General features: G+C 40.3%; 2 protein-coding genes across 7 annotated transcripts in view; one reads left to right on the forward strand and one right to left on the reverse strand.

The window, feature by feature from the left end:
- LOC124622412 (28S ribosomal protein S30, mitochondrial) overlaps positions 1-13,221 on the reverse strand; it is an 81,874-nt gene extending 68,653 nt beyond the window's left edge. Inside the window, exon 1 of the mRNA XM_047148101.1 lies at positions 12,707-13,221. Coding sequence (XP_047004057.1) covers positions 12,707-13,182 — 476 coding nt within the window. The 5' untranslated portion in view covers positions 13,183-13,221. The remainder of the gene's footprint in view (positions 1-12,706) is intronic.
- Positions 13,222-13,480: 259 nt separating this feature from the next.
- LOC124621895 (very-long-chain (3R)-3-hydroxyacyl-CoA dehydratase) overlaps positions 13,481-16,009 on the forward strand; it is a 182,654-nt gene continuing 180,125 nt past the window's right edge. For 2 of the 6 annotated variants that reach the window (XM_047147370.1, XM_047147377.1), the window contains exon 1: positions 13,481-13,626. The gene's annotated coding sequence lies outside the window, so the exon portion shown is untranslated. Of the gene's footprint in view, positions 13,627-13,693; positions 14,382-16,009 lie in introns of those variants that run through there. The other 4 variants (XM_047147371.1, XM_047147375.1, XM_047147374.1 and 1 more) reach the window with 4 other exon arrangements.

A 16,009-nucleotide genomic window follows, 5' to 3' on the forward strand; every position in this document is an offset into this window, starting at 1 on the left:
GAACTTTTTTGATGCATAGAGCTTATTATTCGACTTCACTGACCACAGTTCATTAACAGGATTAACATCTACCTCTGTTGTTGACTGATTCCTCTATTGATGCAAAATCTACATCATCTGCACTATGGGAGGCTTCACCTTGCTCAGATACTATCATTGTTGTTATTCTGTCAAAACATTTAGAACACAAAATGTCGTCACTGGAAACATCTTCACTCTGAAACAGTCTTCAAATGAGAACACTTATTCCCAACCTGAAAAAAGTCGTTCTTTTTGTTTGTCTTATATACCACTCTTTTATGGACATGCAAATAGTCAGCACACTTCACTCTCCCGTGGCCCCAGTCAGAAGACATTTCAAACAGTCCTTTTCTCAAAACACACTGCAACTGTGTCAACAGGCAAATTCCTCACGAAAACACAGAACTCAGATTTCTTAGAAGCTTCCTCGGTAAACAAACTAGCTCTGAACAACTACAATACAGAAACCTGCAATGAACAATCATGACAAAGAAACTGACAAGAAACTACAACAAAGTGTAAGAAATAACTGCAAGAATGAAAATGAAAAGAAATAACTGCAACAAGGACAATACAAATGAACATATTAACAAAGAAATTAGTACAAAACAATTTCAGTGAAGACATACATTACAATTGAACGTTAAAAAAAATGTTGTTTTAAAATGAAACCTGTCCAATTTAAAAGTGCGAGATCTCCTTTACAGAGAATATAGTACTACATGGTACTAATCAACAGAAAAAAATCTAACTTTTCTGCATTGGCATTCTTGTAACAAAAATTTTTTTTCTGTAAATTGTTAAAAAAAGAAATATAAAAAGGCGACAGTAAAGAACTTTGACAGATATGTCCAAATGGAGGATACCACTGTTATCATAGAACAATTCTCTTTCAAATAAAAAAGCTCTAACAAAATATCTAGAACTGTTACAGAGATATAGCATTTTTTTTAAATTTCCGAAATTCGCATCTTCAAAATGATATTTCCAGTGTCATCTTTGGAGGCCCATATCTTGAGGTATAAATTTTTTTGGAGAAAACAAAAAAATTTGCATTTCTTACTTATTCCTGAATTTTAACATATGCTAAATTCAATAACATCTGAGACTATGAAGGTAACCCCACTACCTGAAGTGATACGGATTATGCCGCTCGCTGTGTGAAGTCATGGTGAGCAACAGCTCGGTGACTGGTTAAGACACTTGAGCAGCCTCCATGCCAACATAAAATTTACCAGGGAAGTAGAAAAGGACAAAGAGTTACCCTTTCTAGTCGTGCTGGTCACAAAGGATGGTGAAAACATGGGACACAGTGTGTTTCGAAAACTAATAAACACGGACCGATATCTGCACAAAGTGTCGAATCACTGCCCGAGACAAAAAAGGAGACATGATTAATGTGCTCATAACACAAGCAAGACTAATATGTAAGCTACAGCATCTCAGACGCAAGATGCAACATCCGGAAAGCATTCTGAAGAACAATGGGTACTCCACCAGTTATATAAGAAGTGTAACAGAGTCAGCGACTTGGCGAGGTGACACATTGGAAAAAGAAATGTTGGGCATGGCCTTTCTGCCATAGGTTCCCAGAGTGACAGACAGAATCACCATGTATTGTGCAGACACAGCATAAAGAATATTTATAAACTGATGAAGAAGATCAAAGTGTGCCTCAAATCAGCAAAGCAGGAAAGGAACCCACTTGCAATGTTGGGGATGTACTGCATACCACGCACTGGCGAAAAAGTTTTTGCTGGAATGACTGGATGATCAATCAATCCTCCAGAACCACAGAGCATAAGCAGCATTGCAAGCTGGGGCAGTTGAAGAATTTGGCCGTGGCAGAGCACATGCTGTGTGAGGCTGCCCGCTGCCCACACAGTAAAATTCGACGATGTGGACTTTCTGGCTGAAGAGAAGATCTATGACACCCACTTGTTCAGAGATGCTATAGAAATACACAAACATGAGAACAACTTCAACAAGAAAGAAGAAAGCCTCAAGACGAATGGTTCCTGAACTCCCGTGCTGCAGCGAACATCCGTTGCAGATAGCAAGAGAAGAATGGCACCAGAAATGACCAGCCTTTTGGACGTTGGTGCGCAAGGTACATATAATCTGTGGCCATGAGCTTGACTCCACTCCACCACCAGCAATGGAGGATGAAGCTTTGACAATGCCAGCCACTCATGTTGGCGAAATGTCAGGAACATCATCAAACAAACGTGAGCTGAAGAACCCGAGACAGAAGCCAACGGGCAGTTTGTCATACAGAATAATGTCTTTTCAAATAATGGAAAATCCAGGATGGAATACTGGCAGTATTATGAAAAGGATAGAGTACAACTTGCCATATAGAGGATATGCTTAGTCATAGATAAGCAAAACAAGAAGATGGCTATACATTTTTGAGCTCTCAGCCAAAAGGCCTTCTAAAATAGAAAGAACGTACACAGTCACGCAAGCACAACTCGCTTACAACAAACCACAATCTCTGGCTACTGAGGCCTGAATGCGAGCGACTGTGCCTGATGGGAGAAGCAATCCATAGGTGGTGGGTGTAAGGAGGTAGCTGAGGCAGGAAAGGGGAGGGATAGCAGGGTAAGCCAGTAGGTTTAAGAGGGGGGGGGGGGGGGGGGCGGTGCGAGAGGTGGGAGCAGAAAAGGAGAGAACTAGAGGAAGAGCAAAAGACTAGTGGGTGCATTGGTAGAATAGAAGGCTGTGCAGTGCTGGAGTCTGGGTAGGGAAGGGAATAGGTGGGTGAAGGACAGGGACTAGTGAAGGTTGAGGCCAGAGGGGTGGGAGGATTATGGGAGTGTAGTATATATTGCAGGGAGAGTTCCCACCTGTGCAATTCATAAAAGAGTATTGGTGTGTAGGGATCAGATGGCACAGGCTGTGAAGCAGTCACCAACGTGAAGCACATTACGTTGGACAGCATGTTTAGCAACTGGTTGGTCCAGCTCTCTCTTTCAGCCACAGTTTGTTGGTGGCCATTCATGTGGATCAACAGCTTGCTGGCTGTCTGTCTGTCTTGTCCACATAGTATGCAACACAGTGGTTGCGTCTTAGTTTGTATATTACATGACTGCTTTCACAGGTAGCCCTGTAGGTGATGCCTGTGGCCAGAATGGAGTATGTGGAGGTGGGAGAATGAATGGGACGGGTCTTGCATCTAGGCCTATTGCAGGGATATGTGCCATGACGTAAGGAGTTGGGAGCATAAGTGGAGTAGGGATGAACAAGGATAGTGCACAGGTTTGGTGGGCAGTGGAATACCACTGTGAGAGGAGTGGGAAGGAGTGTGTGTGTGAGAGATATTCCTCATTACAGGTTGTGAGGAGAGGCAGTCGAAACCCTGGCAGAGAATGTGATTGCTTCGGTCCTGGGTCGAACACTGTCAGGAGGGGAGTGCTCCTATGTGGCCAGACAATGGGAATGTGGGAGGTGGTAGATGACTAGAGACACATGGAATGGGAGATAGCTGTTCCACAGCATTACGAAATACATTTTGTGCCATGTATATTGCCAACATATGAAGTTAAGCAAAGTCCTGCTTCTCAGAACAGCAATCTTGACATTCATTGCTGATGGTTCAGATGGCTCTGAGCACTATGTGACTTAACATCTATGGTCATCAGTCCCCTAGAACTTAGAACTACTTAAACCTAACTAACCTAAGGACAGCACACAACACCCAGCCATCACGAGGCAGAGAAAATCCCTGACCCCGCCGGGAATCGAACCCGGGAAACCGGGCGTGGGAAGCGAGAACGCTACTGCACGACCACGAGATGCGGGCTTCATTGCTGACATCATAATAACATGTGGCAATCAGTACACAGAGGTACCCGCTTTGAGAATTCTGTAATGGCCATATGACAGATTGTTTTGGTCACTTATTATGTATTTATTTTTTATTGGTCTTCCATTGATTTCTGTGCGCATAAGGCTGGACCGAATGACATTGTGTCTTAGACTGGTGTTTCTTTTTATGAGAAGTATGTTCTGGATTCATTACGTAGAATACGAAGTTAGCAGCAAGGGTTGTAGTGGAAACAGAAAAATCTTAGTTTGGTGAAAGGAAGTTTATAACAAGTGGTTATCGTGTAGGTTTGTGGCTGTGTGTGTGTGGGGGGGGGGGGGGGGGCTGTTCTGTCAGGGGATGGGTTTTCAGATGTTTTCTAGATGGTTGAGAACAAAACTAAATGGGTATCAGTGGGTCTGATTATGATTACATTCAGGAGAATGTGGTTGTAGTTTCTTTAGGGAAATGTAGGTATGAATATTTAGTTGCAAATCACAGTATTCATTTTAAACATTATGGAAATGGAGGGGTGTACGGATACAATAGAGGGCTATTGACGGAGCTGTTAAATTCATTATAAGGAGGAGGAATAGGTGCTGTTCCACCTTGGAGTCTCATTTAGACGAGTACTGCTGGCAGAAGAGTGACCCGGCTAATTACTGTGTATTTTGTTGTTTTCTAGACAGTAGGAAAATGTATAGGCCTGGAATTGCCAGTTGAATAGTTGGAGGGGGGGGGGCAGATGGGGGGGAGGTGGTTGTTGTTGTATATGGGGATAGTTTTGGGGATGAGGGGGAGGGGGAGGTGAGAAGTTATTCAAAGCTCTTTTCTAATGACTGGTTCAGTATGCCTGTTTAAGTTTATAGTTGTTTGTGCAGATTTTAGTTAGTAAAGTGAAATTTGCAGTTCTGGGCTTTCAAGTTGTGTGTGGATTTCTTGGTCTCGAGGCCTTCATTTGAAGGTAAAGCAAAATTTACGATTCCTTTGATTTTCTTTTTCGTACCATTGTGTGGAATGTTGAGCAAGTTTTGTGCTTGGTTTTATGGCTAATATCTTTTTTGAAATATTGCTGTTACCAGTATCATAGTACACTTAATTTGTCCCTGCCCTAAGCCTCTACTTACTCTAGTTATCCAGTTAGTTTAATTTTATGGTTGGAGTCAACTATTTTTCATAATTTTTATTTTTATTTGCAGGTATGTTCAGTGATGTTATGGTCTCCATATTATATATGTTTGAAATTGGGGTGTCTGCCCTCTTGATGACATCAATGGTCAAAGCTTGTGGTATGATACAGGATCTTTCGGCACAGCCCATAAATGCTTCGTATAAATTACTAATTGAAAACAGAAGCTGAGTAGTGTAAGAGGAGAGGCAGAGACTTTTTTCAAAGTAGGTGCTCTTCTTATACTGTTGTTGTTGTTGTTGTTGTTGTTGTTCCTTGTTGTGGTTTTCAGTCCAGAGACTGGTTTTTGCAGTTCTCCATGCTACTCTATCCTGTGCAAGCTGCTTCATCCCCCAGTACCTACTGCAACCTACATCCCTCTGAATCTGTTTAGTGTATTCAAGCCTTGGTCTCCCTCTACAATTTTTACCCTCTGTGCTTCCCTCCAATACTAAATTGATGATCCCTCGATGCCTCAGAACATGTTCTACCAACTGATCCCTTCTTCTAGACAAGTTGTGGCACAAATTTCATTTCTCCCCAATTCTATTCAGTACCTCCTCATTAGTTACGTGATCTACCCATCTAATCTTCAGCATTTTTCTGTAGCACCATATTTCAAAATCTTCTATTCTCTTCTTGTCTAAACTATTTATTGTCCATGTTTCACTTCTATACATGGCTACACTCCATACAAATACTTTCAGAAATGACTTCCTGACACTTAAATCTATACTCAATGTTAACAAATTTCTCTTCTTCAGAAATGCTTTCCTTGCCATTGCCAGTCTATATTTTATATCCTCTCTACTTCGACCATCATCAGTTATTTTGCTCCCCAAATAGCAAAACTCCTTTACTACTTTAAGTGTCTCATTTCCTAATCTAATTCCCTCAGCATCACCTGATGACTACATTCCATTATCCTCATTTTGCTTTTGTTGATGTTCATCTTATATCCTCCTTTCAAGACACTGTCCATTCCGTTCAACTGCTCTCCCACATCCTTTGCTGTCTCTGACAGAATTACAATGTCATCGGCAAACCTCAAAGTTTTTATTTCTTCTCCATGGATTTTATTTCCTGCTCCAAATTTTTCTTTTGTTTACTTTACTGGTGCTCAATATACAGATTGAATAACATCAGAGATAGGCTATATCCTTTGCTGTCTCTGACAGAATTACAATGTCATCGGCAAACCTCAAAGTTTTTATTTCTTCTCCACGGATTTTATTTCCTGCTCCAAATTTTTCTTTTGTTTACTTTACTGGTGCTCAATATACAGATTGAAAAACATCAGAGATAGGCTATAACCCTGTATCACTCCGTTTTCAACCACTAATTACCTTTCGTACCCCTCGACTCTTATAACTGACATCTGGTTTCTGTAAAAACTGTAAACAGCCTTTCACTCCCTGTATTTGACCTCTCCCACCTTCAGAATATGAAAGACAGTATTCCAGTCAACATTATCAAAAGCTTTCTATAAGTCTATAAATGCTAGAAACTTAGGTTTGTCTTTTCTTAATCTATCTTCTAAAATAAGTTGTAGGGTCAGTATTGACTCACATATTCCAACATTTCTATGGAATCCAAACTCTCACTAGTTTTTCCATTCGTATGTATAGAATTTATGTCAGTATTTTGCAGCCGTGGCTTATTAAACTGATAGTTTGGTAATTTTCACATCTGTCAACACCTGCTTTCTTTGGGACTGGAATTATTATATTCTTCTTGAAGTCTGAGAGTCTTTCACCTGTCTCACTTACCAGATAGTAGAGTTTTGCCAGGGCTGGCTCTCCCAAAGCTACCAGTAGCTCTAATGGAATGTTGTCTACTCCCGGGGCCTTGTTTTGACATAGATCTGCCAGTGCTCTTCACACAGAATCATATCTCCCACTTCATCTTCACCTACGTCCTCTTCCATTTCCATAATATTACCCACAAGTTCATCACCCTTGTATAGACCCTCTATACAGGGTGTCCCAGCTATCTTGTCCACCCAAAATATCTCTGGAACAATAACAGCTATTGGAAAACGACTTTCACCGGTATCAATGTAGGGCTGGGGCCCATGAATGTGCATATTCGGAAACATTCTAAAACGAAAGCATATGTGTTTTTTAACACAAACTTATGTTTTTTTAAATGGACCTCCTATATTTTTTCTTCAGCAATCCATAGCATGACAAAGCACATACACAATGGCGTTGATTGCATCGCAATATTTCCATTACATCCCGAGATATTGAGACGCGAAGTTGACACTTGAAACACCCGACATGCGCTGCTAGCGCACGTCCTGAGAGTCAGGCGTGAACCCCATGCTGCCCGTAATCGCGATGTGATTGAAATGTGTAATCACACCTCCATACTTATCAAGATGTTCGAAACGAATAATACGGTCTGCTGCCATCAACTCTCATAAGCACATAATGGTTTCACTCTTGCACATTTTACGTATCTACGTACACAATATGAACCACTACCGATCGGTGTACACCCGTCAGGTTGTCTTATTTATCCTGCACACCCAAAATAAGGTTTATCTAATGCGTTATATGACCCATTGTGCCTGTAGCGCAGGGCCTGGCTCTACCTAGTCAAGTGCCCAACGTAGTTCCCACTACTGCCACAGTTACCACTTCGCCTTGTTTATGAATTGCGACCCATGCAAACTCCTGTACTCCACCACCCTCCGAGCATCCCATTTGTTGTTGCTTTGGCATGCAGTACACCGCTTGCCAGTGTAGTCGAGCATCAGATTAATCTAGTGACGGCACGGAGGTAGTACACATTGTGAATAAACGTTGTGTTGTGGAACTTATACTGTACAGTATAATGTACACACATGAAGATATGATAGAAATGCTGCTGATCTATGGAGAATGTACGTTGACGGGAAATACGTTATGAGATTGCTTGTTTGTTGATAGTACTGTTAGCAAACATTGTGATTATGAAGTTAATATGTCTGTTTTCTACCCTACTCGACATACCTGTACTGTACCCTGTTGTAGGTGGACGAAATGCTGTTCAGGCAGAACGACTGTACAGAAGACGATTCCCTGACAAGTCATCGCCTTCGCGCCGGATGTTTGGTCGTCTCACATCTCGTCTACGTGAAATGGGAAGCTTAAATCCAAGACCTTGACATCGTCCTAGAACACGCACAGATGAACGTGCTGAAGTTGCTGTGCTCGCTACCATAGCTGTGAATCCTCAAATCAGCACACGTCAAACTGAACATGAAGTTGGTGTGTTGAAATCAAGTGCACAGCATATTCTTAAACGTCGTAAATTTCATCCTTACCATGTTCATTTACACCAGGATCTTCATGGAAATGACTTCCACAATAGGGTAACATTTTGTCGGTGGGCTCAGCAAAAACTTCTGACTAATTCAAATTTTTTTGCAGATGTTCTCTTTACTGACGAGGCATCATTCTCCAACAAAGGAATTGTCAATATGAGGAATATGCATTATTGGTCTGCAGACAATCCAAAATGGCTCCGTCAGGTAGAGCACAACGTCCGTGGAAAGTTAATGTTTGGTGTGGGATTATTGGAGATACCATTATCGGACCTTTCTTTATAAATGGCATCCAAAATTGCAGATGATACTCCAGATTTATACGACACAATCTTCCTGTTCTCTTGGACACCGTACCTCTGAACCGGAGAATGGTCATGTGGTATCAGCATGACGGACGCCCTGCACATAACGCCTTACGAGCACGACGACTTCTGAACCGTAAGTTCCCTGGTAGGTGGATTGGACGAGGTGGCCCAGTTAGGTGGCCTGCCCGATCTCTGGACCTTACACTGCTGGATTGTTTTCTTTGGGGAGCAGTGAAGGATGCTGTCTACCAACATGAACCAACAACACCAGAGGACATGCAGCAACGCATTATTGATGCTTGTACAGCCATCAAAGAGGAAACAGTAGCACGAAGTAGGGCATCCTTCATTCGCAGAGTGACCCTATGTATGCAAGCCAATGGGCATCACTTTGAGCATGAGATGTGAACGCTATGTTTAGTATGTAGTGCTGGTATCACAGTGGAAGTTTCTACAAAGGGCCATTTTACCCAGTGATGTTAAGAAACATTTGTTTGCAACAATTTGTCATTTAACGCATTAGATAAACATGACACTGATAATTATGTGACAATAAAATTAATTGGTTAAACATGTTTACATTCATCTTCTATGTCCTACCTGAACTTCCCAAATCAAAACATTTTTGCCTTCAGTCCACTTGCTCGTTTCACTAAAACCATCAACATGAATTTTACTATTACGAGTGAACGATTACCTGTCACTTGCGCTAGATCTACAGTAAAGTAAAGTTTTAACATTGAACGGCATTACCTTTTTAGTAACGGATTAACGATAAGCGAAGTTAACTTTGTGACTAACGTTGCGGTACACAGATATGTTACAGAACTGCATCACCCCTAGCCTATGGGATAAATACCTGCTGGAATGTACGACGTTAATGCAGGATGGCAGCAGACCGTATTATTCGTTTCAGACCTCTTGATAAGTATGGAAGTGTGATTACGCATGTCAATCACATCGCGATTACAGGCAGCATGGGGTTCACGCCTGAGCCTCAGGATGTGCGCTAGCAGCGCATATCCGGTGTTTCAAGCATCAACTTCGCATCTTAATATCTCGGGATGTAATGGGAATATTGCGACGCAATCAACGCCATTTTGTATGTGCTTTGTCATGCTATGGATTGCTGAAGAAAAAATATAGGAGGTCCATTTAAAAAAACATAAGTTTGTGTTAAAAAACACATATGCTTTCATTTTAGAATGTTTCCAAATATGTACATTCATGGGCCCCTGCCCTACATTGATACCCGTGAAAGTCGTTTTCCAATAGCTGTTATTGTTCCAGAGATATTTTGGGTGGACAAGATAGCTGGGACACCCTGTACACTCCTTCAACCTTTCTCCCTACCCTGCTTTGCTTAGAACTGGCTTTCCATCTAAGCTCTTGATACTCATACAAGAGGTTCTCTTTTCTCCAAAGGTCTCTTTAATGTTCCTGTAGGCTGTATCTATTTTACCTCTAGTGATATATGCCTCTACATACTTAATTTGTCCTCTATCCATCCCTACTTAGCCATCTTGCACTTCCTGTCAATCTCATTTTTGACATGTTTGTATTCCTTTTTGCCTGCTTCATTTTTTGCATTTTTATGTTTACTCCTTTAAGCAATTATATTTAATACCTCTTCTGCTACCCAAGGATTTCTATTAATCATCTTCTTTTTACCTACTTGATCCTCCGCTGCCTTCACTATTTCATCTCTCAAAGCTACCCATTCTTCATCTACTTTATTTCTTTCCCCCCTTCTTGTCAGTCGTTCCCTAATGCTCTCTCTGAAACTCTCTACAGTACCCGATTCTTTCAGTTTATCCAGGTTCCATCTCCTTAAATTCCCAGCTTTTTGCAGTTTCTTCAGTTTTAATCTACAGTTCATAACCAATAGATTGTGGCCAGAGTCCACATCTGCCCCTGGAAATGTCTTACAATTTAAAACCTGGTTCCTAAATCTCTGTCTTACCATTACATAATCTACTTGAAACCTTCCATGACTCTTAAACCAAGTGTTAGCTCTGATCAAGTTATGCTCTGTGCAAAATTCTACCAGGCACCTTCTTCTTTCATTCCTTCCCCCTTTCCATATTCAGCAACTACTTTTCCTACTAGGCCTATTGAATTCCAGTCCCCCCATGACTATTAAATTTTCATCTCCCCTCATTATCTGAATAATCTCTTATTTCATCATACATTTCTTCAATCTCCTCATCATCTGTGGAGCTTGGCATATAAACCTGTGCCACTGTGGTATGTGTGAGCTTTGTGTATGTCTTGGCTACTCCTGCATTACCCCTATTTGATTTTGTATTTATAATGCTGTATTCACCTGACCATTGGCCTACATACATTAAAGTAATCTAGAAGTAATTCTCATTATTAACAGTATGAGTAGATTAACAAGTCACAACTCGTAGAGGAGAACTGAGATATTGTAGTTGAAACCTTGGTCTATTAGTGTTATTGTGCTTTCCATTTCTGTTGTAATTTCAACAAAAATAAACGGGAAGTTTTACTTTTGTAATAACCCTTGTATCTTAATATGTGGAACCAGTAACTACAGATTACTTCTGAACAGTAAACAGTAACAGTTTCCAACTAGTGCTAATCTATTTACACTGACAATTCTGGGACTTATTTCCAATATTATTTTTTATATATGTACAGCGAGGGAGGAAAAAAAATCACAGCTCATTCTCTTATATCACTTGTTTTCTATTGTTATCTAATAGGTTACTTCAAACAAAGACCATTGATTACGAATGACAGACGAATGTAATATGCATCAAACACATACCGAAGACTTTTCCACCATTTAGTCTATGATCTCTGAATTTGCTTGTTGCTTGAAACTTTAGTTTGGATGACAAAAAGTGCATTATATATGGCAAAGTGCGTTAACTAATGGTGTGAATGCAAACACTAGGCTATGCTACAGCCTGGCAGGCGTGTGTGTGTGTGTGTGTGTGTGTGTGTGTGTGTGTGTGTGGGGGGGGGGGGGGGGGGGGAAGATAATCACATGTCACACACTATCTGGGAACGTAGAGTTATATTTCATAAAAGCTGAATTTACACCTCTGAGAAGTGGCTAATCATGTAGTCTATTAACTTTTTTTTTTTAATTTGCAGATTTCCAATTTTGTATCCAATGTCCACTAGCGGACATCCTGCCATGCTGATTTAGGTTTCCAACATCTGCCTAAATTATTTCAAGCAAATTCTCCAGTATTTATGCAAATGGCTGTTATACGAATTGGGTATTTTTGTTACTCTTAAATTGGAATACTATGACATGTCCAATATGCTTGTAAAAGTGATCTATGAATGTATAAAACTGCTACTGCCCACTGGCATACAAACGTTCTTGAAGAGGCCTTTGCAAGATGTTTGATTATCAACTGTACACAATATTCAAATTGCACACTTCTATCAAATAGATTTAGCACAATGTTTAACATTTGCTGTAGATGAGGAACACTGTCAAGAGTTTAAACTTCCTGGCAGAATAAAACTATGCACCCGACAGAGACTCAAACTTGGGACCTTTGCTTTCCACAGGCAAGTGCTCTATTGACTGAGCTAGCCAAACATGGCCCACGACCTGTTATCATAGATTTACTTCTGCCAGTACCTCGTCTCCTACAAAACTTGCAAGTCTAGCACTAGTGGTAGTTTTACGTCAGTGCACACTCCACTGGAAAGTGAAAAATTTCGGTCTGGAAACATCTGCCAAGCTGTGTCTAAGCCACGTCTCCACAATATCCTTTCTTCCAGGAGCGCTAGTCTTGCAGTTTCGCAGGCGAGCTTCTGTGAAGTTTGCAAAGTAGCCGACGAGGTACTGGCAGAAGTAAACCTGTGAGGACGGGTCGTGAGTCGTGTTTGGGTAGCTCATCTCTAGAGCACTCGCTAGCAAAAGGCAAAGGTGCCGAGTTTGAGGCTTGGTCTGGCACACAGTTTTAATTTGCCAGGAAGTTTCAAATCAGAGTATACTCCGCTGCAGAGTGAAAAATTCCATTATAAGAGTTGCTCTACATCTTTCTAATAAGAACATTGAATACAATACAAGAAATCCAACACAATTAAGTTACTACCTTCTGCATTTGTACTCGAATACCAGTGCGCCCTGGACATCATTCTTAATTTTGTGGAACAAATCATCTGATAAAGTGCCATTATTTTCAAAACTGAACGGCAGTTCTTCTACAGAAGAAAATTGTGTTCTCGTAATATATCGGAAAAATTTGAACGTATCGTACAGTAAATGACCCTCTGTTAACAGTAATGACCTCCACCCATAATATCTTGGCAAGTTTAACGCGAAGAGCTTTTCTTCCACGGTTTCCAAAGACCTGATCTTTTCGTGCCACTCTCTTTCCTTACGTTCCCTAATGGCTCGCCGTGATAGGTCTAAAATAGGTGGATATTTTGGTCTTTCTGTATACTCAGCTTCATTTGCACTAACACTGAAATTATGTTTAACACTATTACGAATTGCTGCAACGCACTGTTGTCTTAACTTTATCAAATGAACGACTTTCTCTCGCAACGCGCACACCACAGCCATCATTTGTCACCAACCTCACTGTTTAGTGTTTACAAATACGAAAGTGCGTTATTCATTTAATAGGTTAACTCAGATAGTACTCTAACTGCAGTTTCGGCATTTCACGAAAGAGAAATTTTCCGAGTGACAATTTTCCTAATTTTCAGTCTTTCATTTCTTTATAACTCGTAACACCCGTAAGCTGATCCATTACTATACATAAACATTTTTACTGGTGTTGTCTGCAACTGGAGATTAAAACTGCTGTGCAAAAAGGCGGAAGAATGAGCTACAAGTTTCCCACAACATGTTGGTATTGCAGGCATCGTATTTTTTTCAGAGCTATGCAGTTATTATACGGGTTCATATTGCGTGACGAGACAAATATAGGTGTTTTGTTTGGGAGACGTGCTTGTGAGGTGTATCTCGCGTTAGAAACATCGCACGCGTTAATAGCGGGTAAATAAAGTAAGTTATATTGGTACTATAAACGCTTGTTTTGGCAGCTAGTCTATTTTAGCACCTGCAGTGTTGTTAACTGAGATTCCGCTGCATCGAGACTTTAAATTGAGTTTAAACCGAAAGAAAAACTTGCAGAATTTTTTTTATCGCAATACCACTTTTCAGACGAGCTAATAATTTACCTTTCGCATCGTAGTAATTTACCGGTACTGAACGAAATGACATATCAGTTATTTGAGGACAGTGGCAAGTAGGCCCAAGTCACCGCAGTGAACCATACAGCGTGATTCAGCAAAAGTTTATCGAACTTAATCGTGAATTCAGTATGTGTCTTATGTAAGGAGCTGATTTTTTTCAGTCTGTAATAACAACGTTTTTAATAAGCTTTCTGTAATAAAGTATGAAGTACCCTTTAACAGACACATTAAGGCTTGAAAAAACAGTTTCCTTAGTGGAAAGTAATATGTCACTCTGTACACTGGTGAAAGATTTAGTAAGTTGCCGCCACAATATTAAGAAAGTCGGTTCTGGGTACTGCACCTAACACCCACATAGAAAAATCAAACTAACTTTGAGTGAAATTAAAACAGAAGTGTCAGCATTATGAGTGCAAAAAGAATCGAAGTGTTGGATGCAGAAATGGGAGCAGACAGGAAGAAAGAGTACATTGGGGTCTCTCCAGGGGTGAGGAACTGTCTGCTGATGTGATAGAAGAAATAGATGTCAATTTGGAAGACAACTGATCTGTGCTGTGACTTCATGTAAGCGTTGTTCAGGTGTCTTGCAATTGAAGGGGTCTATGGGAGAAAGTGCTAACCCAATAGAGGGTTTGTTGAGGCATTGCATGTCATATGTTTGTTTGAATTTAAAGACTAGGACATAAATACAATAAGAAAAAACAGTTCAGTAGAAACAACTTTATTGCAGTACTGTGTAACTGGTATGCAGTGTATTCGAAAATACATGGATAAAGTGATTATTCTAATTGTAGTGAAATTGAGGGTTAGCACTTTCTTCCTCTGGCTTCTTCAGTTCTGACTTGGCCATCGTGGTACATATATCTGTCATGTAATTTGTTTGGTGTTTACATTATTGACATTCAGAAGAAAATGCAAGATTCATTCAGTGAACAGACAGAAATATTATTTGCACTTGGATAACTCTTTCATAAGCATTTTACAGTAAAATGTGCACTATCAGTAGGTTCTTTTTCACTAGGGTTCTAGCAGAACTGAAAAAAAGGGGGTGGGGACCCCAAGAATTTAAATCCAAGTCGAAAAGTTTCCTTGTGACTGACTCATGTTCTGTACAGGAACTCGTCGCAGTAGTTGAAAACTTTTTTCTCTAATGTGTTATTTATTTATATTCTCTCTTACAATTTTTTGTATTGTATTAGTTTGTTAGCTTATAAATTTTCTGATCAGTATTCTGTAAACTATGTACTGACTCTTTCCATGGCCAGTTAGCTATGGCATGCATGGGCCCACAGAATCCAATGGATAAGCAGTAAAATAGATGTAAGTGATACTTTTACAAAATAAAGACACTTTCATAGAAGTGCCAACCTAGAAAAAGTGTTTGACAATATAAACTCATTAAAGACATTCCAGATTCTCAGAAAAATGTGCATAAACTTTAGGGAAAGGCATGTAGTACACAGTATGTGCAAGAACCAGTGGCGTGCAAGAGGGATCTGAGACAGAGAGAGAAGTGCTCAGATGAAAAAGCTAATAAGTCAGGGATGCAATCTCATCCCCGTCACTGTTCAACCTGTGGATCAAAAAAAGTAGTAATGGGATGATGGAAATAAATGGAAGGTTCATAGTAAAAGGATATCAATGATAAGATTCACTGATGACATTGCTGTCTTCAATGAAAGTGAGTAAAGATTGCAGGACCTGTTGAATGGATTGAACAGCTTACTGAACACAAATTATGGAAAAACCAAAGAGAGATGAAAGTAAGGAAGAGTAGTAAAATTTGAGATTAGCTTTCAATTTAACGTCATAAATGTAACAATATTATGAAAAAGACTGTTGTGCCTTTCTGCGACTCGGTATCTACACTATATGGTGAGTAGCAACTTTCCTTTCCATAATATTGTTACTTTCCATCCTGGATTTTCCATTGTTTGATTGACATCATAAATGACAGTATTGCGAAAAGGATAGATTACTACTCACTGTCTAGCAGAGACATTGAGTCGCAGATAGGCACAACAAAAAGATTGATTCCTCCCCACTCCAGCCTCCTCCTTACCCCACCACCCAGATTACTCCTCCCATCGTGCCCAACTGCTCGCAGTCTGGTCTTGGCAGCCAGAGACATTGAAGACCTTTAGCCAAAATCTACCTGTCTCACAGTTATTATGTTGTCGTATCAGTGACTC

The sequence above is a fragment of the Schistocerca americana genome, chromosome 7 (assembly GCF_021461395.2).
Source record: "Schistocerca americana isolate TAMUIC-IGC-003095 chromosome 7, iqSchAmer2.1, whole genome shotgun sequence".
Taxonomy (NCBI): Eukaryota; Metazoa; Arthropoda; class Insecta; order Orthoptera; family Acrididae; genus Schistocerca; species Schistocerca americana.